Consider the following 23816-nt stretch of genomic DNA (forward strand, 5'->3'; position numbering starts at 1 on the left):
AGATAGGCTTTAAACTCTGCAGCGTGTTGATGTTTGGAGTGATTTTAGACAATAGTGTGCGAGGGGAGATAAGAGCGGTGAATGTGTAAATATAACAGGGTTTAGCAGGGGCGGCGTCAAGAGTGGGGGGTGGCTTAGAACGGCCAATGCCCCCATAGCCCCCCCCAAAATGTTTGCCTCTTACTTTATGGAACGTATAATATCACTTCAATATTAGCTATAATGCTATTTATTTTTTCTATTGATCATTTTTATTTAACTAGGTAAAAAAAAACATTGAGATGGAAACCTCTTTTTCAACAGTGGCATTTATGAAACTAAAGCACAAACCATTTTTTTAAGGAGTCTTGCTCTTTGTTTTCTAAAATAGCATGAAAACCTTTCAGTGAAACCAACTCACACAACCTGAATTCAGATTGGAGAGCGTTCCAAGCTGTGGGAACATCAAAAAAAAGACTAGCTTCCCCCAGGAATAAATGTCACGTGAGCGCAGGGCATAGTAACGTCAGCTGCTCACAGTCTGATGCCGGTGCAGCGATTGTGTCTGACCTTAAACCCACCTGAGCACTTTATTACCTATTACTATTATTATTACCTTATCATGTTTTCCTACTAAACACCTGAATTTATATTTCTATCTAAAAATGTTTTAATGGTAACAACATGGTGTTCAAAATTAGGTTAAAATAAAACTGCACATTCCACATCAGGGTTTATAAATCACTATTTGGTATAAACTAGATATAAAATCGCTTAGAACTGCAAGACAAACAATAATATGAGTAAGTGGGGCACTACCCACAGGAAATATATATTTGGAGCCACCTCAGGCTGGTGTCAATGGAACATAGCATATTTGTTCTTTTGTGTGTTTAAATTTATTTTAGTTTCATGCTAAAATAAAGTTGATATATGTTCTTGAAGATATATTGCATATATTGCGCATGTGCATTCTCAGATGGAGGCAGGGACTTATGGAACAAGGGAATTCCATTGCCATAATAGAAGGAGACATATTATACCAGGGGTGTCTTTTTTCACTGAGGGCCGCATTTTGAAACTTGTATGGAGCACAAACAACCCAATCGAATTTGAAAGTGAATCCTTCAAAATGTTGCATTTGACATAGTTTGGATGAGCCTCCACACCTTTAATACTACTTGGATCATTAATAATAGGTTGTTATAACATCAAAATGCTTGAATTTGTCCAATTTTACAGTAAAAAGTACTACTTTTGGTTGTTTGGACCAAGCTGGAGGGCCGCATTTGGCCCGCGGGCCGTAGTTTGGGCACGCCTGTATTATGCTAAATCAACTTTAATGAGCTTTTTAACCAGCGTTTCCTCATCTCTAGTTTCCTGAAGTTGTATTGTGATTGACTCCTGCCTGTTGGAGTTAATCCTGTTTTGTCCTGAAACTGAACCCAGGGGCCCAGTTCAAATTGGGTGCATCTACACTGAAGTCACCTGACCAAACAGAGCCAGCTGCCCGTCCGCCTGGAGCTTCTCAAAGGTTCACAGAGTAGACCTGGCTCATGTCAAAGTCTGGTGGTGGTTAATGTTTACTCCGGGGGAAACGTGGACACATGTTCTCGGACACGGATGGACAATTACGCTGCACTAGAGCTCAACGGTCACGACAGTTAACACTAGGACCACTGCAAATACACAGCGTTTGGAGAACCCAGAGGAACTGAATAAGCAACTTGGATGAGTGGTGAAATGTCAGAATGTACAATTTTCTTTTTCAGAATATTTGGTTAATGTGTGATAAACTGTACCTGTAAAGTAAAAACTAGGCTTGTCAAGCTTAGGAAGTGCAAATTATTACTAGGAATTGGACATTATTTGAATTGCTATTATTATTTGTGTTATATTGGGCACTTTGGCGGTGGAATAAGTTGAGTGAATGGAATAATACCACAAGGGAACATAAACTCAGTTTGTTTATTTCTAGAGCAAACATTGGATTTTTACATGGTTGCAAACCTACCACGGGTGGGTGTTAACAAAAGAAAACGTCTGTACAGTTTTATGAGGAGAAAAAATAAAATATATAAATACAGGAGAATATTACATGAGCGGTTAAGACGAAAGAAGGACATGCATAGTGGACAGGTTTTTGCTTCCAGAATCCAGCGGTTTGATGCGTGACCAGACAAGGCTTTGTGAAACGCTTAAAGGGAAACAGTCAGACGGAGCCACAAGACGCTCAGCATTCTCCAGTACCGAGACCAAAACAACTTTAAAATAGTACATTTTTACATTCTTTAACTTAAATATGCAGTTTGGCCCATTCAGATAAAACCCAAAATGTCTTCTTTATAACAAACTCGACAGAAATAGAAACAATAATACTTTTATTATAATAAATTTGCAAACGGCAAATAACGGAAATTTTAAAGTAATAAATAATTTATAACTACAAAATACATGAGCCTAAACATGAAGGACGTAAATCACAAGACAGTTTTAACAGGGCAATTCATCATTTTTGTCATTCAACTGAAGTAGCCCTAGCTTACAGTTAGCATGTTAGTTTGTTGTCTAGCGTCTAATCTTGATGTAGCAGTGTTCATATTTTTAAAGTTTTAGATATTTCATAAATAATCAACATTCATGTTATTTAAAAACAATAAATTATGAAGTTCAGATTTTTGTCAATGGTTAAGCACTAAAACATTTTAATTCAAAGCATTAGCTTGTTAGCATTGTAGAACTGCAGTGTAAACTATGTTCCAAATTTAGTAAAAGATGCTCACCAACTTATAGAATTAGCAATGGTCTTAACATTACTTTCTTCCTTTAAATTGCCAAGATAACTGGACTTAGCATCTTGACACACGTGTGGCTGAAGGACGGCCAAATACACAGTAGTATCAATACTTTAATAACTAAACAAATATTCTTCCATGTATCACTGTTCACTTTTGTATTCAACAAATTGCCCTGCTAAAATTCATTATCATTCATACTCAACATTGAAATTAGGCATTTTATTACATTTCATAAAGTATAATTCTACCATCTTATTTAGTCAAAACCTTGGTCAAACTCTGAACATGTTCCCAGGCTGAAAACAGCATTTATGTTACAAGTGCACTTCACCAGCCAAAACCACGGGCTCGTCGCGGGCACATGCAAACTACCAACGCTTCAGCGCGGCCGCGGTCCAAACATGTATGTACAAAACCTATATTTGTGTCTGTGCGGTTATTGCAGAAGCTGTGAAAAGAGATTTGAGTGCGGAGCAACTAATACTGGAATCAGTGTTTTCACATTTGAGCCAAAAGTTACAGTGCTGTACATCCGTTTAATCAGTCTCCACAGTCGGTTGCGCGAGTAAGGCCAGGATTATTAGTTTTTGTCTTTCATATCGGATTGCTGGTTTTCGCTCCCAACTCCGAGCGTAAAAAAGAAAAGAAAAAGCTATTTACAAAAACAAAATGAAAACCGGGACAGTCAGTTGTCATAGTAGCGTACAGCCTTGCGAATTTACAGTAAGAAGGAAGGACGCTGCGGACGAGAAGCATCGTGAAGACAATTTTTCAAGCTTAAGTCCAAGAGTGCGTACATTTCGTTGATTGGTTTAACTTAAGGTGCAGCTTTACGCAACGTTTTTCTCACACAGAGTTGTAGGATTGTCAATTTAGACGCCGCGAGGCAAATTTCGACGCATTGGGCGCTACTCGACTACAATCACTCGAATATTTGTGAAAGAATGTGACTTGGACAAACCCGCTCATTACACATTAACTTCATTTTCGCATTGTTCCCTTGACATTTTTTTTGGTTTTATGCTCTCAAACAAACGTTCACCGTGTTTGGTCGAGCCGTACGACGAACGATCCCAAACAGAGTCGCTCAGAACATCCGTGAAAAGCGCTTTTTTCGCCGCTGAAACCTAAAGGCGTCGCGGGCGTGTCGGCGAACACTGGGATGAGAAAGTGCACGTCCTCGCTATTGTCGTCCTGCCGCTGATCTAGAGCCGTTTCAGAGTTACATTCGGGGCGATTCTAGAGGAGCGGAGAGAGGGAAGAGAGAAGTGAAGAAGGTGGGGCGCGTGGAGCGGGGCGAGTGTGAGCGGGACGTCATTAGCTGTGAGAGGAGACGTCCGAGGAGCTGCTGCTGTTGCTGTTGGTCGTCTGCGCTCGCTTGATGTACAGGTTGAGGAGTTTCATCTGCCCAGAGCAAAAACAAGAAAACAATTTACTCTATATTTAATTTAACTCTTTCGTGAAGTGGAAAGTCATCTGCATAATTCCATGGAAAGAGACATTTTAAATCATATTTCAGAACGTTTTCCGTGCGGATGGATACGTTTTATGCCAGACTGTAGCTAAAGGACACATGAATTTCCATGGAAACAAGCAGGAGGAAGCAATTCCAAGCCAAGTACGAGTCAGGTTTAGGGACATGAAAATAAACATGCTTTTGTTTTTGTCCATTTTGGGCTAAAAGGTTACATACTGTGCCTTTAAGCAAATGTGTCTTTAATAGTTTAATATCCTACTACAAAAAAACTTGTGGCTTCAAGTTCCCAAATCTGATCAACTTTGGTATCGAAAGACAATTTTGTTGTTGTTGGATGATTCAACTGTCCAATAAATGAGTATGTAAACTGGGACTGAAGGCTGCTGTACTTGTACTGCAGTAAACATACACATTACAAAGGATGTGAGATGCATTATTGGCTCCAAAGAAATCTGTCAATTTAAGAACTGAGGATTTTTTCTTTTCTGACACTAAAAAGAGGAGCCAAATAACCGCTCGTGGCAGAGCTGTCTCTAATGATTATTTCAGCAGTCGACTATTCATTTTTTAAATTGGATTAGTCAAATAGTCTAACAATGATTTATTATTTTATGACAAATTAGGACTTTCACTGCATTTTTAACAAAATAAATGTTGAAACATGACGACTGAAGACGTCTACATGCAGAATATATAAAAAATGCCACTGTCAGGTTATTTGTATGTTTTATAATGTCTGTATAGTCCTGATAAGATAAGAGCCTTTATTTGTCCACACAACAATAACTGATAACTTATCAAAATAAGATACATTTTTATATTAACTTAATCATTGCAGTGAAACTCAGCAGTTTGACACTCGTCATAACTGGACAGGGCTGTGCACAGAGGTCAATCTGACCTGTGAACCCTGACCCCCCCCGACCCTTGTGCAACACAAGGACAGAAGAAAGACACAAACAAAATTAGGCCAAATATAATTGACCAACCGGTTTGAGCCAGCGGAGGAAACATGAGAAGACGATAAGAGCTAACGCCTGTCCTAGCTTTGTGTGTGTGTGTGTGTGTGTGTGTGTGTATGTGTGTGAGTGTGAGTGTGTGTGTGTGTGTGTGTGTGTGTGCGTGTGTGTGAGTGTGAATGAGTGTGTGTGTGAGTGAATGAGTGTGTGTGTGTGAGAGTGAATGTGTGTGTGTGTGTGTGTGTGAGAGTGAATGAGTGTGTGTGTGTGTGTGTGTGTGTGTGTGAGAGTGAATGAGTGTGTGTGAGAGTGAATGAGTGTGTGTGTGAGAGTGAATGAGTGTGTGTGTGTGTGTGTGAGTGTGTGTGTGTGTGTGTGAGAGTGAATGAATGAGTGTGAGTGAGAGAGAGAGTGAATGAGTGTGTGTGTGTGTGTGTGTGTGTGTGTGTGTGAGAGTGAATGAGTGTGTGTGTGTGAGTGTGTGTGTGTGTGTGTGTGAGAGAGTGAATGCGTGTGTGAGAGTGAATGAGTGTGTGTGTGTGTGTGTGCGTGAGTGAATTAATGCGCGTGTGTGTGTGTGTGTGTGAGAGAGTGAATGAGTGCGTTTGTGTGAGAGTGAATCAGTGTGTGTGTGTGTGTGTGTGTGTGTGTGTGTGTGTGTGCGCGTGTGAGTGTGTGTAGTGTGTAGTGTGTGTAGTGTGTGTGCGCGAGTGGTAAGTGTTAAACGTCGCTGTCGTACCTTGCTTCCTGTGAGCTCTGCCAGGTGGGGCTTGAGGTCTTCTCCAATCACAGAGTAGCTGGCCACCAGGCAGAACACGCTGGCCTTTCGAACGCTGCTCTCCGTGTTGTCATAGCCCTGTGTGTGTGTGTGTGTGTGTGTGTGTGTGTGTGTGTGTGTGTGTGGGAGAGACAGACACACAGTGAGGGACGGGCCAGGAGGAGTGGGACAGGTGCAGAGTACACGCAAACATTTCCAGGGACAAATAAAGCAAATAATTCCCAGTGTCCAAATATGCACATTGTCCAAATAAGCCCTTTTGGAGTTACAGGTTATACAGTGGCCTGTTTTTTGTATCTTTTCTTAATTTTATCAACACAAGTAATAAAAAAGTCAGGAATAAATAGTAGAGAAGTTTGATTTTAGTTGAATTTGTGATGCAAAATTCATAAAAACTATTACTCTTTTTTTAATTGTTTATATTCTTCCTGTAAATACATGTAAATTATTGGGAAAATAGATTCAACTCAATGTAAAAGTGAATACATTTCACCTTTACAAGATTTAAAAACAAATGTTTAAGCAGCTTTATATAATTTGTGTGGAATAAATGATGTAACATTTCTCGGGTACAAATAAGGCAAAGGTTTCCAGTGTCCAAATAAGCACATTGTCCAAATAAGCCCTTTTGGAGCCGGCGATACAGTTTCTGGAAAAGATTAAACCCTGCAGCAGAGTAGGGATGTGTAACTGTGTAAAAGAGCATGTATTTCTGTCAACGGACACATGTTTTTAAGATTGGAGAACCTTGAGAGACAGTTTTTTCATTACTTACATGAGTTAGTTGAAAAATGAAATAAAAGGAGGAAAAAACAGGGAAAAACTTTGGGGCGATTTCGAACAGCTGTATCTGTAACTCCAAAAGGGCTTATTTAAACAGATGAACTGAAGAAGCTATGTGCTAAGTGGTGAAACGTCTTAACTCTTAAAATCTTTGTCCAACAGATTTTCTTGCTAGTGGACAGATATATTTATAACACGAATATATGTTTTTTCAATAAAGAGTGCTTTTCCAAAAAACAGATTCTTCTTTATTTCAATTGCGTGTTAATAGAAAAGGATTACATTACCACATTATATTGATAACAGCCTGAAAAAGAGTAAATTGAAAGCCTTTGTCAATTAAAAATGCTTTCAAAACTTTATTTTAAGTCTTCAGAAAACCCTCATTGGACTTGATGCCATCGGTTTCATCAAAATGTTTTCATGCAATTTTCTGACAGATGCAGTGCTTTTTACTCTCTCAAGAACTGTTGTTGGGATTTGCTTGGTTTTTGTTTTGTAATGTATTTATTGCTGCGCTAATTCATTACATTTTTAATTGCAGTCTCGATCTGTTAATCTTTTATTTCTTGTGATTTTCGATCTCTCGATACCGATCTCCAATTCAATACCGATCTTATTATTTTTAATGTATTAACACTAGTTTAGCTCTAGTTGGATTCAATTATTAGCTGCATAAAATAGGCCTAGTTCCTCCACAGAACATTAGGTTATGTTCTAGCCTTCCGCACCTAAACGCATTATATTATATGTATATTCTTCATGTTTGAGGCCAGTAAAGAGACAGAAGACTTGAAAACTATGACGATATATTTGCAGTCTGGTTTACCTGTAGGAGGCCGGGGATGATGTCCGGCAGCAGCTGCACTAGTGACTCTTTGCCGATGCGCTCGATGACCTTGGTCTGCATCTTGATGGCGGCCAGGTTGATGGGATAATCCGCCGTCTGTACGATGGGACACAGCACCTTTATGCACTGCTCCGGGTGGATAGAGCCCGCCAGAGTGGCCGCCGCCTCCTCCGCCGCGCGCACCACCTGCAACACGTACGGCAATATTGTGAAAATGATCATCAAAATGGTTGGTAATCTGTCAGCGTCTCAAAACTCAAGACAAACCCACGCAATCAGGTTTGTTAAACTTCTCAATACCGCAGATTAACAGTGATTTTTGGAATAGCGATTATATTTTTCTGTCCGCTCTGATGTTTTTGTCTATTATTTTGTCCTTGTAAGCCGCTAGATTTGTTCATCATCATCCAAATGTGTCACCGGTTAAGCATCTCAATCTAAATTTGAGGAGATAAAACTGATGTCCTGACCACACATCTCTGTTAAGTATTGGAGAAGCGTGTATTCTAACACGCTTCTCCATTAACATAATCTTTAAAAGGTTATTAAAGGATAGATACTATGCATTATTTGTACTGTTATCAACCTTTAAACATGTTCTTGAGCACCTTTACTCTGGCATGTGTTTTTTTTTTTAAAATAAGGACAAATATTAACATCAGTATCTCTACTGTTTCCCATGGCACTGACTGTATTTTGACACCATCTACTGGCTGCAGAGGGAATTACACAGGTTAATAAAAAAAGTTTTCTCGGAGATGCGAGGTAGCCACGCAGTCCAAGTGATTACACAGGAGAAATGCTCAGAACAGGTCAGAGTGATAACAAATCTTCACAAGTCTAGAAAACGTCAGTTACCAAGGAGATTCAGTGTTTTTGGCACTCGGAGGGGAGAGGACTTTCAAACCAGGATTCATCAAACTAGCGTGAATGAAACTAAATGCTGAGTGAATAATGTTAGAACATAGTTAAAAGCTCAGAAAAGTCAAAATAAATAACCTTTAAAACATAACAGGCATTTTTGACGACTGTAGTTTTTATTATTTTTTGGAAATTGATAATAAACAAAATGATGCGTCACATGTCAGTTGCTTCATAGCATAGATGATTTGCCCCTAAAAAGCTAACAACCTGGAGTAGAGCCCACACACTACACATAATCTGGTGATAACAAAGCCTAGACTCCAGAGTCTAATTAGATTAGACAGAAACCTAAATGTCTAATTGCTTGTAATTCTCATCGAGCCCAATATCTTACCTCTTTGTGCGAGTCTTTGTGTGCCTCCAGCGTCTTCATGATGGTGAGCTCAGCGTAGTTCTTGAAGCGAGCCGGCTGGTTTCTCAAAATCTCCTTGAGCACACGCAGAGCCATCGCCCTGATGGTGTGCTGGACACAAACATATGCAAGTCATCTACGTGTGATAACAACATCTATAATATATTCCTAAGCATTAGCTGTCAAAACTGCAAATAGTGTATAATCAGAAAAGTCTTGATAACTAACTGACTTGAGTAATTTGTATCAGTGCGTGATAAGGGTGTGCAATTAATCAAATTTTAATTGAGATTAAGATTCAGTCAGTTCTAATTGTCTATATCAGCAAGGATCTAAAAGTCTGAAGTCAATTCTCTGTCAGAAAAAGCATGTAGTTTGGAGCAGAATTCAGACTTTAGAGGAAGAAATTTGACTGTTTTGTTTTAAATGGTAACCTAAGGTAGCAAATCACAAACACAATGAGTTATAATTATCAATATATAACTTCAATCAAGAGTTTCTAAACTTTGCTTATAACTGTTGGATTTGTGGCGCGAGGTGAAACAACACAAACATTTTCTTGTCAAACTGTTGAGGCTCGCTAAATTTTTGTTGCAATATTGTCCAGAATAACGTTAGCTTTAATTAGCTGCTAATTTTGGTGCTAATTGGTATCGGTAACGATCTACCCAAAAACTCTTTGGCTCGGGTGTTACTTATGGTCAAGTTGTTGCCAAAACATCTCTGGATTTTCAGAGTTTGTGATGTTTGGAGGCTAATGCTAACCCTCCCATCGAAAACACATTAGTGCTAACTCGTGGAATGCTATCGGCTAATGTAATGCAGGCCTTTGTTTATGGTCTTACATCATTGTCTCCGAGTGTCTCCAGCAGCAGCAGGAGGATGGTTTTAAAGTGCTCGTCCCACACGGCCGCACTGTCCTCTCTGATGATCTTCAGCAGCTCCACCAGGGCTCCTTTCCTCTCCTCTGACCGCTCGTTGTGATTGGACAGCTCCTTCAGCAGATCAGCCACCATGTCCGAGTGGTCCTGACCAACTGGAGAGAGGACACGACACTGTTACACTAAGCAAGGATTATTTGTGTCAAAATCTAAAGACAGCGTCACACACTGTGCGGTTAAAGTGTGTGCTACAATACAGTGACAGCCCAACTTATCAGAAGACATGTGTGCAGTACCAAGCCTTTAAAAACATAGAGGAGCTTATACGTTTGTCTACATATAACTGGTAGTGTTTTCAGCTCTCTCAAGATGAAGACTAACTAAATCTCATCTTAAACCTGCAGGATTAATTCAAATATGGGCAAATTACAGGAGACATATTATTAAAAATCCTCTTTAATGAGCTTTTAACCTTGTTACAATGATGGTTCCTCATCTTTAGTTTCCTTAACGTTGTGGTTTGATTGATTCCTGCATGTTAGAGTAATCCTGTATTGTCCTGCAACTGAAGCTCGAGCGCTGAGAATATTCCTGTTCATCACTTTCTTCCTATCCCCGCCCACATCCAGTGATCCATGTAAGGTTCACAAATGTCACTTTTTTTAAATAAAACATGTAAATGTGACGGTGAACTGTCACTATGCAAAGGCGGGGCTTATCAGTTCTGCAGTTTTGTACAGGAAGTCAGTCTGTTTCTGTTACTAAGCAATTTCGTTTCAATATTACAGTTTAGTACAATACTGGTCTGAGAATTGAACCAGGGACCTTATTGCTATAAGTCATTAAGCTCCTTTGTCATCAAAACTTAGTCTATAAATACAACACAGATTTTTACTGAACATCTTAAAAGGTGCACCATGTCCCTTATTGCTTGTTTCAATAAACTGCTTTACCAATGCTGTGACGTAGTGGCTCCGCCCCTAACTGCCGCACGTGAAGATGCGTGCGCCCGTTTTCCTGTTGTGCGCGCCACGCCAAATCATCATCGCAAATACACATTCATGAACCCGTTTGCCGCGCACACTAGCCGCGTCAGTTTACCAATGCAAAACACGCCAAACCCACACACTCACGTACCTGCGTGCTGCGTCTTCGCCCCTCTTCCCATTGTGCGTTCTGGCCAAACCCGGGCACTTCCGCTTTGCGTTTAAATGCGTCAGTCACGCGGGCTTAGGTGGTCATGTGAGCCACAAACAATTTACACACATAATTATCTTTGTTTGTCTTGTCCATATGGTAAGGTTGTTTGTTTAGTTTGATATTTTTGTAAGATAACTATTACAGTTTTGTGTTTGTTAGACTGTGAAAACATAGCCATGTTTGTAATGTGGGAGGGGCTAACGGGGTTTAAAGGAGAGCTCCTCAGCCTAAAGCCTTGTCCACACCGCCGCGGCCGAAGCGTCCAGTTTACATTCAAAGTCTATGGTAAACACGCGTCGAGCACGTAGTGCGTTATCCGCGGCGCAATTGGTGCGTTTTTTTACGCTCTCGACGCTTTGAGCGCGCGTATGAGCCGAGGCGACGAAAGCGGCTTACGCGACGCGTTCAGATATGTTGAGGTCTCTGCAGCTGAAGCGTAGCAGCCGCCGCAGCAGCCAATCAGAGCTGATGCTCCAGTGACGTACGTACGTACGTATTTTCCCTCGCATTTCCGGTATTCCGCGTGGAATTCCCCAAGAAGCGCCACTTTTTCCTTGCTCGTCAACAATGGCAGACGAAAGACTGATTGTGGCTGTTTGTGGGAGAAAGGAGCTGTACGATGTATTCACGGTGGAATACAGAGACAGAAACAAGCCCGGTGCCTCCGTGTGAGAGTTTTGAAAACCAAAAACGCTCTTGATATCCGCCATTTTACACAATGAACAAACAACTCCACTGCTCATGCGACAACACCTCTACTGCGCATGTGCGCAGACAGCACAAGCGCGCCATACGCGTGCCTGTGTACAGTGGCCGGGGCGTCGATAGCGCGCGTCCGGTGCGTAAACCTTTCAAATGTACACGCGCTCAAATTCTGCGTGGGGCGCGATTACGCTGCGGCGGTCTGTACGTAGCTTTAGTCTGTGGGGAGTTACAGTGGAGGTAACTCTGTGAGACTCTGAGACTTAAAGAAGAAGTCTGAACAAGTTATAGATACATGTGTTTTTGCCTCAACATGTTTTTGGTCACTGTAAATATTGTTAGAGCACTGTTTTGTACTTGGATTTAACCACTGGAGAGCACGATTAAAGCACCGAAACCCTTTATCGCCGACTCAACCTGATTTTGTTGGAGGACCCTCGCCACAGTTGCGTTTGTTCAATAATTTTGTATGCATTCCTACAGTAAAAAAAATGACATGGAGCACCTTTAATAACACACGTGAAGTTTGACATTTTCTGAAAGTGTTTCCAAATGTTGATTAGTAGTTCGTAGAAACACACAAGCTTTTAGTCAACCATTTTGAAGGAGGGAGTGAGATGTTAATGAGTGGTCAGTAATGTCAACACAGGAATGCGTGTGGAGTGAGTGGGGAAAGGAGCAGGAAGGGGGCACTTTACCGGGAGCATACGACTTGGGAAGGGTCATCTTGTTCTCCGCACTTTCCTGTCGGCGGGCTGGAGAGGAGAGAAAGGAGGGAGGGATGAGAAAGAGAGAGGGAGGGATGCGAAAGGGAGGGGGGATGGGGAATGCAGAACAGACAATGCGATGACGCCGCCGCCTCCGTTTATGGTAAATGAAGCGCCCTGCTGCATCTCCGCTTGATGTTTAGACAACATATGTGGTTAACGCTGGTCGGCACGTTTGGATTTGCAACAAGAAGTAGTGACTTTGCTCTAAAAGGAGCTTGCGATGAGATCAAATGTAAATTGGTAGATCTTTACAAAACAAAATGTGTTGAGATAACGTTTTGGTTTTACTGCGCAAGTTGCCTCAAAATGATTTAAACCAAGATTCAGTCTTGTTTTAGTCCAATGCCACTGGTTTAGAATGCAGTTCTTTCTCTTTGGATTCATGTCATATCTATTCAATTTCCATTTAAAAGAAAATCATTACTGAAATCAGACAATTTCATATTTTAAGTTTCAAAACAGATATATATTGGACAGAACTTAACAAGGCAAGGTAGACTGTTTTTGACATCCCACTCAATTTCAGAACTGTGTATATGGGCCTCAAAACCCCTGCCATGGACACAATAAATGGATACCTTTGGAACGGAACGGAATTTGGACTGTTAGGCCACTCTTTTGGGTCTGATGTGCCATGATGTTTGTTGCGGATGTTATGTGCTACCTGTGTTGTGTGTGTTGGTTTTTTGTTTTTTAATTGAAAAAATTAATTGATATTGATAATTCTGTGATTTATTGTACAGTCCTACATATAATGAATTCCTTTTAGCTAAACACTTCAACTGTTGTTCATTCTAAACATTATTGTAGCATGTCTTGAGTGGTCAGTGCTTATTATACAGTGATAATCATCACATTATGAGTGAATGGGATTGTTCTGGGACACTCACAGTCTTTGAACTGCTCCACGTCGTCGTCGAACACGGCCTCCTTCAGCGCGCTCTTGTCGTACGTGCAGATGGTGTCTCCGTAGCCGTAAGGGGAGAACTCGCGGGTGCGTGGCCCGGCAAAGGAGCGCGGGGACGGGGTGTTGAGCAGAGAGGTTTTATTGTCCAGAGCCGTACGACCGCCTTCCACCACGTCCAACCCGAGCCGGGCGTCAGAGCCTGGGGAGGAGGCCACACCTTCTCGTCCCGCCTAAGAACACAGGTGGAACAACGTTAGCTTGGTGCGAGATCTGCATTAGCGTCTAGAGCATATTTTTTATCAGCTACTCTTCCTGGGGCCATTTATATTATTTATTCAATCATATTTAGAACCATTTTGATAGTTATGTACAAATATCAAAGGTTAATAATCTAAAACAATTACATAAGCTATACAAATATGGCTTACTTAGATCCTAATGAGGAATCAATTATTTCATTGCAATCATCTTCAATCCAGAAAGTGCTCCTCTTTGTTTTTAAAGTCCCGTTACTTGACCAAACCCATTCAGGTATTTAATGTGAGCTAAAATTGTCTCCACTGTCAGCCTAGCCACCTTCCACATGAGCAAATACAATTTTTAGCTGTAAAATTGCAAAACATGAAATATAAATGCTAAGATGGTCATGCTTGGAGGCTAAAGTTGTATACAAATCCTGGTAACAACATAATAAAAGGCACTAAAACAGGTTATGGATGTTACTTATCTCTTCTTGTTATACGTATGATGTGCAAACACTCACTGCGTCGTCCCTCTTTCCGTCACGTCTGATTGGCTCGTTGAGGTCCTCCTGGCTCCTGAAGCTGAAGCTCTGGATGGCCTCAGTGACGCCGCGCAGAGAACTGTAGATCTCCTCTGAGTTCATGTTCTCCGTGTCATACTCCATCATGCTAACACAAACGCACACACAAACACAACCGCTTTTAGCATAGAGACTATAGCGATGTACTGGTGCTACGTTTTACTTTCCTGGTTAAATCAAGGTCAGGGACATGCTTTTCATTTATTGTGCAGTTAAATGAGATAGATAGTGAAAGTAGTCGTATTAGTCTTGGTTTGTAATAGCATGCAGCGTAGCGTCACATTCTGCACGGTTGAAAAACAGGCTGTTCATGGCTGAATAATAAAGAATCAAGTACTGGAATGTGAAAATATTTGTGAATAAAATTGAGACGGAAATGTGCAAATACTCAAATTAATTTTAAAAAGCACCTCGGAGATTGTGAAAATCATATTTTTATAATAGGACCACTTTATAATAACTACACATTTAGTAACCATAATAAAGCATGAACAAACAGTAAATTAAGAAGTCTTTGTTAATTATGTTGTATGTATGCATCTGAGGGACCGCCCACTAACAGACCTCTGCAGTTAGCGATCCATTTTAATGTAAAAGAGCTGCTCTATCACCCAATGTTCAACAACTACAAGAGCAAAGGCAGACTTTAGGAGTTTTATTGTACAGACAAGAAGATATGAAGAAGAATAAAGTTATCCAACGTCTCAAATTGTATAAATATTCAAGAATGCAAACGGCAACTGTGGGCTCAATGCTACTGCGATGCTAGCACCACCTCCTGTACTTTTACATCTAAAAACGAATCAGAAGATTGAAAAAGTTGCGTTTTTCTAATATGATGCATTGTTGACTGTACCTACAAAGCGGTACACAATATATTTCTTGCCCATATATGCTATAGTAAAAATGAAGTTTATAAGAGCCAAGGTTAACAGAAAAATACAGACAAAACCCAATACTATTTGAATATTTGACTTTTCAGACGCTTTGCTTTATGTGAGTCTGTGTCCGCCCGGTTTTGAGTGTCCCCCTGGTGGTTACCTGGGAGAGTACGCTCTGCGCAGGACCCTGAGGGAGGGGGCGGCAGGGTGGGACTGAGGCGGAGGAAGAGGAGGAGGAGGGGGGGCAGGGGGGTGCTTTAGTCCGTCCACACCCCAACCCCATAACCGACTGTGGGCGAGGGGCGGATGGATGGAACAGGGAACAGGGTGGAGGTGAGGAGGATGAGGACGAGACGAAGAGAGCCAGAGAGAGCGGACACAGACACCAGAAAGACAGAAAGCGTGGACAACAGTATGTAGGAAGGAGAGAGAAGACAAAAGAGCAGTCTGAGCTTGGAGGAAAAAGAAAGGAAAGCACAGGCCCCACAGCTGGACCCTCAAGCAGCACAAGCACCTTTTAATGGCACGTCTGTGTTTGCCCAGGGTGTTCTACAAATGAATGAGCTGCTCTGTCCGAGAAGAACGTTGACTGAATGTTCATACACTATATACATTGTACACTTGGGTCGGTATGTTAGAGTTTAGCCTCATTGAAGTAGCAAGGTTCAATTATTTCAGGTTCAGAAAGCACTTCTGAATTATGGGCAGATTTTTGGGCATTCATTTAATTTTCATGCTCTACTACACCAATTTGATTCATTATTATTATTAATTGTACCAAATTTGACCTAGTTAAGGCTAAAGTAAACTTGAGGAGCATACCTGCAGACAAAATAGTGTTTTCATCAAAAACACTTAACGTGCATTTGTCATTGTGTTTTAGCGTTATCTAATCCGTAACACCTCTTTTCCTTTTTTACCGCAATTTGAAAAAAAAAATAGAACATAGAACAACAAAACTAAAGAACAACAACAAAAAAACAAACAAAAAAAACCTAAAACTCCTCTCTTCATAGGAGCGCTTGACCTGCACAAAACACAACACAATAACAAAGCGATGCTACCAGTGGAGCTAATAATCTTAAGGTAACTATCTTACGTTTCATTTCTCATACGTCTCATTTGGGCCCAGTTCCAGGGACAAAGTGTAGATGACATGCTCTATGATATAAAACAGACATATTGGCCATGAAACGGCAAATAACATCCAAAAGAGACCTCGCTCTTGCCTGCTGCACTCCCCTCCTGTCTACAGAAGCTAATATAGTTTTCTTCAGACTGACAAAATTAGTTGACAATTATCCCAATAATTCATCATTTGCGATTAATCAATTAACTTGTTTCAGCCTTAAACACATGTTATCAGCAACTGCAACTTCCAGGAGGCATTGTCGTGTTGATGACTTGTCAATTTGTGTTCAAGGTTCATGGTCAATGCAAGTCATTGGTCTGGTCTAATCGTAAAAGAGCAGCTTATCTACTGTATTTTTATTGTTCCATTTGTGTCATAAAGTTGTACTATAAATAACTTTGCCTTCAACAATACGATGTAAAATACAGATTAAAGGGTGTGTTCTCTGACAGAGCGACTCATTCAGTGCCATCCTCATGTTAGCTGGTTAGTTATGTGTATTACAATGACAGTAGCGGCAGCTGAATATCTGCGCATGCTTTTATGACGTAGCCGTTCTAGTATAGACGGTTACCTTGGAGACAGTCCGCCGTGTGAGCAGTTGGTGGGAGAGGTGAGAGGGCTGGTTCTGCTGGGGGTGTGGCGCGGCGGTGTTCGACCAATCGTGTTACTCGGCGAGCCCTGGAAGGAAAGATACAATTCAGATCCAGGAAAAATATGGTCGTGGGAAGTGTTTTTCTAATAAATAGCTAAAACTTGTATACAGTATATAAAGTCGTAGCATAGAAAGTGCTATAATGTTTTTACACATTCTGGAACAGTGAATTAGAAGACTTAAAAGATCACATGAAAAAAAACATGTCCTTAAATGGGACTCGGTGATTTCCATGTAGAACAGTAAAATATGTTTGCTCCAGGACAGATGATTGAAAAAGTGATATCACTAAGTGCTGTCCGCATACAACGCTGCGTTCAAGTGGCCCTCGTTTTTTCCAAGATGAGAAGTCTTATAAAAAGCCTGACCTCATTTGTTTTGGGAAGCATCCTAACAACTTTCCAATCTGTCCTTATGATGCAGATGACTGATAGTAAGCCCTTTAGTCAAAGAGCTAAAATGTTTGAGATAAAGTAAGATATCAGCTGATTTGTGGAAGTCGAGTTCTTGCGCTGTGTTCTCTAACTTGTGTCAGCGTTAATGTGCATTTTCTCAACACGGAGCTCTGAAAGTCGTGAAACGCGCTTATAAATGTATCACAATGCTTGGAATTCATTCAGAATAACTTTGGATCACTGCAGAGTCTGAAATATTCCACATTTTGATAGTTCCTTTCATGTAAAAAAGTTGAAGGAGCTGCATGAACCATGATCATTTGCTCTTTTGCAGTGCATCCAACGTGAACAAATATCACACATTGACATAGGACTGCACAAAAGGATTGCTTGCGTCATGTCTACAGTATTGTAATTGTTTCTACGGTTACATAAAGTAGAACCCCGAGAGAGGCAGAGTGTAGTTGCAGTAGAATACCACGGTGCTGCTAGTGTTGCTGGAGTTCTTGAGGTGGTTGTGGAGCAGTTTGGTAGCTCCGTCCTGGAAGGTCTTGGGCAGAGCTCCCAGAAGCATGGTGAACTCTGGAGTGTTGAGCTCGAAGAGGGAGATCAGCACCACCTGGGCCGCCTGGACAGGGCAGGACAAACGGGGAGTGAGAGGGAAAACAATACACGTCACACTACACTGCAGACACAAAACAAAAGTGTACATTTGGGTATTTCTAAACTATCTGCCATTGCATTTCCAAAATATTAACATTAAATCGTGAAATCTTAAAATCTTCTCATATGTAAACATCTTTTGTCAAATGCTGTTGCGTAAAAATAATTAAAGATCAAAGAAAGAAAAAGATGTGTGAAAACTACTCTTGACTGAATGGTTTCACAAAGCGTCAATTTTTACAAAAACCTTTTGTATAGATGTTTTAGGGCGGTTAAATTGTGTTTTTAATGCATTTTCCCATCTTTGTAAAACCATTACAATTGTTTAAGTGTTGGGTGAAAACTAATTTAAAACTATTGAATAAGGTCAAACTAAAATTTTGTAGTTTATGCTAACAGCAACATGCTGTTGCTGTTAGCATAAACAGCCATTTGCTAAAGCCAAGACTCACCATCAAATCCAATTAATACAAAAAGCTTAAATGATTATTCTCTATATACAGTCAATAAAATGTACACATTTCAACCATTCTCAACCAGCTCGACATTAAACCAAAATGTTTAACCCAAAACTTAAAACAGAAGTTCAAACCCAACGACAAAAAAGACAAACTTAGCCTTTGAACCGTGTTTTAGTTTCACCGGTAACAAAAAGACACACATTTTGTTACACATTACCTGTAAAAAAAAACAATCTGTTAAGAGTTACTCAGGTGAGTTTTCAAAGTGCAATTCAAACTCTTGAAATGTGTTTTCGGCTTATACATGCAAGTGAGTATTAACTGGTAAAAAGTCATTCATCAAGAACATTCACATTTCTTTTAATTATCAGTTTTATATTGGCAAGAAACGGACGGCAATAAATATATTTTTAGAATTTTGCACTAAATTAGAATGACGACAACACCATGCATTTGTTACGAAAAGTTGTTAAGAGTGAGAAAAACCACACGCAGTAGTCTTGAAAAGTCCAAAGCAAAAAGTCAATTCACACAAGCCTTTCTTAGTTTGAAAACATTGTTAAAAAACGTCATCTTTTTGCAAGGCTAGCGTCTACAGTTAGCTTTAGCATCATTAGCAGGGTGAGTCGGAGGTGGCGCGTTTCGGAGCAGGCGGGGTTTAGCGTGCTTCTTGCTCTGTGATTGGTCGATCGGGCTCTACCTGCTTACACCTCTCCTCCAGGTTGCACTCTGCCGACAGTAAGGCTGCAGCGCTCGACCTGCCAGCTAGCTCCTCACACACCCAGCTTTGGAGGGTCTGGGGCACAACGGTAAGGCAAGAGTGGGCGTTATAGTGTCTCAAAGGAAAGTGATCATAACCAGCTGAAATTGTTGGAAAGTTGAGGATTGCGAGGGCCAAAAAATACATAAAAAGTTCCTATTGAAATCTGTTAAGTCTTTTTGTTTTTCTTTCATTGCTTGTGTAGTGGGTTCTTTCTTTTAAACAACGAAATTACATGGCAGAGTCAGGAATAGTGTCGTGAATTTATTCCCCAGAAGGGCAAAAAACAAACCGGTGCAGAAAAAAAATTAGATATTTACAGCAGCAGTACAAAAGATAGCAGTCCTTGGCTTGCTCTGGAGCTAGTGCCTGCGGTGCACACAGTTCCCTCCTAGAAGGGAACTGTGTGCACCGCAGACAAGGAAGTCCTCATAGAGGGCCCCTTTTTATAGCAGGAGGCTCCTCCCCCAAATCAATTAATATAAAGAAAAATCAAGCTTTCTCTGCAAATAGAGACATAACACTTTAATTAAAAATACACTAAATTCACAAATATATATTTACACAAATCTACTTGTGTCGTGGTTTAAAGCAAAAAATAATTAATTTCACCAAAAAAGGGCGAGTTACATGACGTCATTTGTGATGTCAAATATGTGCGCCAAACACGTGAGGCAATATAATGCGGAAGTCCGTGGCATTCGGGTTGGCACAAAGAGGACGATAGTAACAAGGAGAGTATGGGGATTTGTGTGTGTGTGTGTGTGTGTGTGTCATGGGTTAGCCCATGACACACACACCATGTCGTCCAGGCCTCCGTAAATAAAGATTTGTTGATATTTAGTCCTAGGATTCTTTTTTTCAGTTTTAACCTAATTTTTTTTTGAATTGTTATGCCAATTTTAAATAAAGCATTTTATTAAAATACTAAAGCTAAAGATATCCATTTTTTACCAAATTACGTCAACAAAATAAAGACATTTTAACCTGGCTCTATCAATGTTTCAGCTGTATGCGTCCCAGATAGCCGCCATTTTGGCCATTTTACACATAAAATGCCGTAGTAAAACAATGTTTGATACATTTATTTTCATACATTTTAGTACTAGAGAAAAAGTGTCAAAGAGATAAATCCAAATGTAAGATTGTTTCTTACAAATCCTTGACCCTTCAGTTTGCAACCTCTGTGTTTTTAAAGCGCACATGAAATTGCCTTCACTATGCTGTTTTTAACCCAAATTTAATGAGTCCATTCCTCAGTGAACTAGCAGCTGCAGTTCTATTTTGAATACACAACAATAAGTTTACCTGTCCATGCATATACATTTATCATATTTTGCACACAAGTCACAAATTACAAGTTGTGTTTTTGATCACAGAATTGCACTTCTACATGGGTAAGGTGGGAGAAGTGTATTGCCCAAGGACAGAACAACTACCCCCCCAAAAAACCTACTATATTATGACATCTACCAACATCACCACTACAAGCACTGTACTTCAACTACTACAATCCAAACCTGAGATACAGCCGAAAGCAGCACCTCTGGACTTGTAGAGTTTGAACACAAGCATGATTCAGTGCTTGTCACCGTCATCTGTAGACACACATTTGTTTTGAATAACAACTCCACTGACCCATTGTCAAGGTGTATTTGGGATTTTGGAAAGTGAGGACAGATATTCAGAAAATAGTTGGAGCTTGTAATGGAGCTCACAATTACTACAACCTAACCACTAAGCCACTGTGCAGCACAATGTCAAGTATTCTAAGCTAAAGAAGATTTACACTGCTTATCTAAAAAAAAGTAGTAACATGCTCTAATATCTCGTATGAGGCTTTTAGCTTTGTTTTCAGAACACATTCGCTGTGGCATAGTTTCAAGGAGCTTCTGCAACATTAAAATATGAATTTCCATCCAGTGTTGCATTATTTTTCACCAGTTGATCTTGTGTTGATGATGTGAGAGTGACCACTGCACAAAGCCTTCTCCAGTTCGTCCCAAACACTCTCATTCTCTCCATTAGTTTCTGCTTCTCGTTTAAATGTTTTCTCTGCTTGAAGCCAATGATTTGACCCTTCTCAAACACACTGACATCTTTTCCATGACCACGGGATTTGTCTTTCCACTCACTGCATCAGTCGGGCAAGCTTAGGGCCTGTTTTTCAAAAAACACCTGAAAAAATGAGCCCCATTTCAAACTGAAGCTGTTCCTGAACCCTCTGGAGCCTTTGTGAAGCTGAGACTCTGATGTCTGTTTTACTCTAATTATAAGTAGAAACAAGCTTTGCTCAGAGGAAATCAGATTTTACCTAAACCTAGATTTTCTTTGTTAAATACCGTATATAAATGAGTAAAGCTGGTTTGGGTTTTGACAATTCTCTTTTAAAAGCTGAAGGTAAATTCACAAAAAATGAGTTTTAAGGACTTGTAATGGAGCAAAAATGTTTAGGGTAGAATCCATACAAAAGTCCTATTAATTTTTTCATTTTTATTTGAGGGTAATATTTTATTTGTGGATTTGGAGTACAAACTGACCCTGGTGCTTCCCACAATGATGATTTGACTGCTGTATTTGTATGTACAGCATATTAAGCAGCTTGAAGTCCCTAAAATAGTGGACAAAATGAAATAAAGAAAGAAAAAGTCCAACGTCCCACACATGTGTTGACTACTGTGTTGAACCTGCTGCAGTGATCTAGTAGGAGGAGAGGACCTACTGCATTTGGACAGGACGTGTATGATGCTAAATAAACCTTCAAGAGCTAACCCGGTTCTATTGGAGTTCCCTCACCATTAAAGGGGCTGTACCAGATCTGTGCCCCAGCAGCTCAGGTTAAAAATAGACAGCTGTGCACTGTCTGCAGCTAATTATAGAGCATTTTATTCCCTACAAAGAAGGATGTGCCACGACAGCATGCCAATGTTTGTTAACTTTACTGTGACAATAAACTCTGTTCTGAATAATTAGGAGGTTTTTTAGACAGCAAAAAACAGGTACAGCACCTCAAACACTGCAATTGAAGGGTTAAGTGTTCAGAAAATGTCCTTTTTTCCATTTCCCCCACCCACAGCAGCTTTATTTGAAACATTCAGACTCTGTGTCATATACGAATGTTCACAAATGTTGCATAACAAATGTTCTCTGTAAACAACTGTAAAGAAAAATCCGCAGATAGCTATGTTAAATTGACACTACACGAAGAGGAATCTACATGAATCCAGCCGAGGAGTTCAGCTGGAACGAGCGCTGGTGGAAAAACAAACAAAAAGCGCGGACACAGAGGCAGAACATGTGACGTGTTTTATGCAGATAATGTGGCCGTCGAACCAAGGCCATCAACACAACCAGGGCCTATTATCAGGTAACTATGACTACACAAACATGGTACTTTTCATGTAAATTAGACAAGCTCGCTGGAGTTATTAGCTTTGTAACAGACTCTACAATCAAGTTAAAAGTTACTTGATAATATTATGTAAAGCTTAGATTAGTAAATTGGTTATTAAGTATGTAGTCCACTGTAGTCAGGATCAATACATGAAGTCATTGATTTGTACTATAACAGATTTTTACATAGGCATAAAAGATGGTAGATTAGATGCTAAATGCATACTTTTTGTAGTATTTTGTGTTTCAAGTATATGCAAATTATGAACCAGACTAAACTGTAATATTAATTTGTTTTCACGATTAGATTTGATTAGATTTACACTGTGACTTGATCCAACGTATTTCTTAGTATTTCTTTAGTGCTTAGTGTAACATTTTGAGTGAAAGATTCCATAGTGCGTTTTTCGGATGTATTGTACAGCAACAGGCTTGTACTGTAGTTTTATATTACAGCATTTAGATTGTTTTATATGAGTCCTGAGTGAAAAGCGATCGTACCTTTCTGACGTCGGAGCTTTTGGGTTCCGTAGTCCAGGTGATGATGCGGGACACGGCCAGACGAGTTTCACTGGAGTTCCCAAAGTCTGTGGGGTCCATCTGCCGCGCCAGAGACTCAATGTACTTCAAGATGGCCACCTTCACCTACGCACACAGGAAACGTCGTAATGGTTTAAACAAAAAAACAAAAAAGAGTTTTGAATTTTACCTTTAGATTTGGTGTCTGAGTCTGATCCACAATAAACCGCATTAGAATGTTGAACTGCTGATCAAATGGAAAGGATTCCCTAGAAAAGACAAGACAAAAGGAGTATAAGTAAGTTTTTACAATTACTTGAATAGTAAACGAGACCAGTTCTGAAGACAAATGTATTTCAATATTGGTGGACTTTGAAGTAGGTGATGTTGCTGTTTTTTGAAATATCCAAATGTATGATCCACAAATGTATAAACCTCATCATTATCTGTTAAGATCATATTAATCTTATCACTTAAAGTGCTTTTAACTGATGACAATCACGTCTTTTCGGTTGAATAATGGCACCACTTCCTGAAGCGATTGTGAAAAGATAAATTATTTTTTGTTTATTTATGCCAGCGAAGATGTTGAACTTTGTGTAGAGGTTTAAACATTTATCGACCTAATTTTAAAGAGCTGTGTTTGACTATGAAGAAGTGTGAAGTCGTTATGAGACCATCATTAAAAAAATTATCTAAAAATAGCCAAAAAGACAATTAATCTAATTTTGGCAGTTGATCCTTTTGCCGACATTATTTTTACAATTTGTATTT

At 40.0% G+C, this 23816-nt stretch overlaps 1 protein-coding gene across 1 annotated transcript in view; it reads right to left on the reverse strand.

Annotated features, from left to right (window-relative positions):
* Positions 1 to 1937: 1937 nt before the first annotated feature.
* Positions 1938 to 23816, reverse strand: part of clasp1a (cytoplasmic linker associated protein 1a) — a 91151-nt gene continuing 69272 nt past the window's right edge. The window contains exons 30-41 of the mRNA XM_072444307.1: positions 23233 to 23311; positions 23025 to 23168; positions 17725 to 17874; positions 16771 to 16877; positions 15225 to 15353; positions 14124 to 14271; positions 13344 to 13590; positions 9746 to 9936; positions 8883 to 9011; positions 7604 to 7810; positions 5953 to 6069; positions 1938 to 4181 (exon numbers count right to left, since the gene is read on the reverse strand). Coding sequence (XP_072300408.1) covers positions 4095 to 4181; positions 5953 to 6069; positions 7604 to 7810; positions 8883 to 9011; positions 9746 to 9936; positions 13344 to 13590; positions 14124 to 14271; positions 15225 to 15353; positions 16771 to 16877; positions 17725 to 17874; positions 23025 to 23168; positions 23233 to 23311 — 1735 coding nt within the window. The 3' untranslated portion in view covers positions 1938 to 4094. The remainder of the gene's footprint in view (positions 4182 to 5952; positions 6070 to 7603; positions 7811 to 8882; positions 9012 to 9745; positions 9937 to 13343; positions 13591 to 14123; positions 14272 to 15224; positions 15354 to 16770; positions 16878 to 17724; positions 17875 to 23024; positions 23169 to 23232; positions 23312 to 23816) is intronic.

Source organism: Eucyclogobius newberryi, unplaced genomic scaffold (assembly GCF_026437365.1).
Source record: "Eucyclogobius newberryi isolate DKJ021-1_F unplaced genomic scaffold, fEucNew1.0.hap1 SCAF_14, whole genome shotgun sequence".
Classification (NCBI taxonomy): Eukaryota; Metazoa; Chordata; class Actinopteri; order Gobiiformes; family Gobiidae; genus Eucyclogobius; species Eucyclogobius newberryi.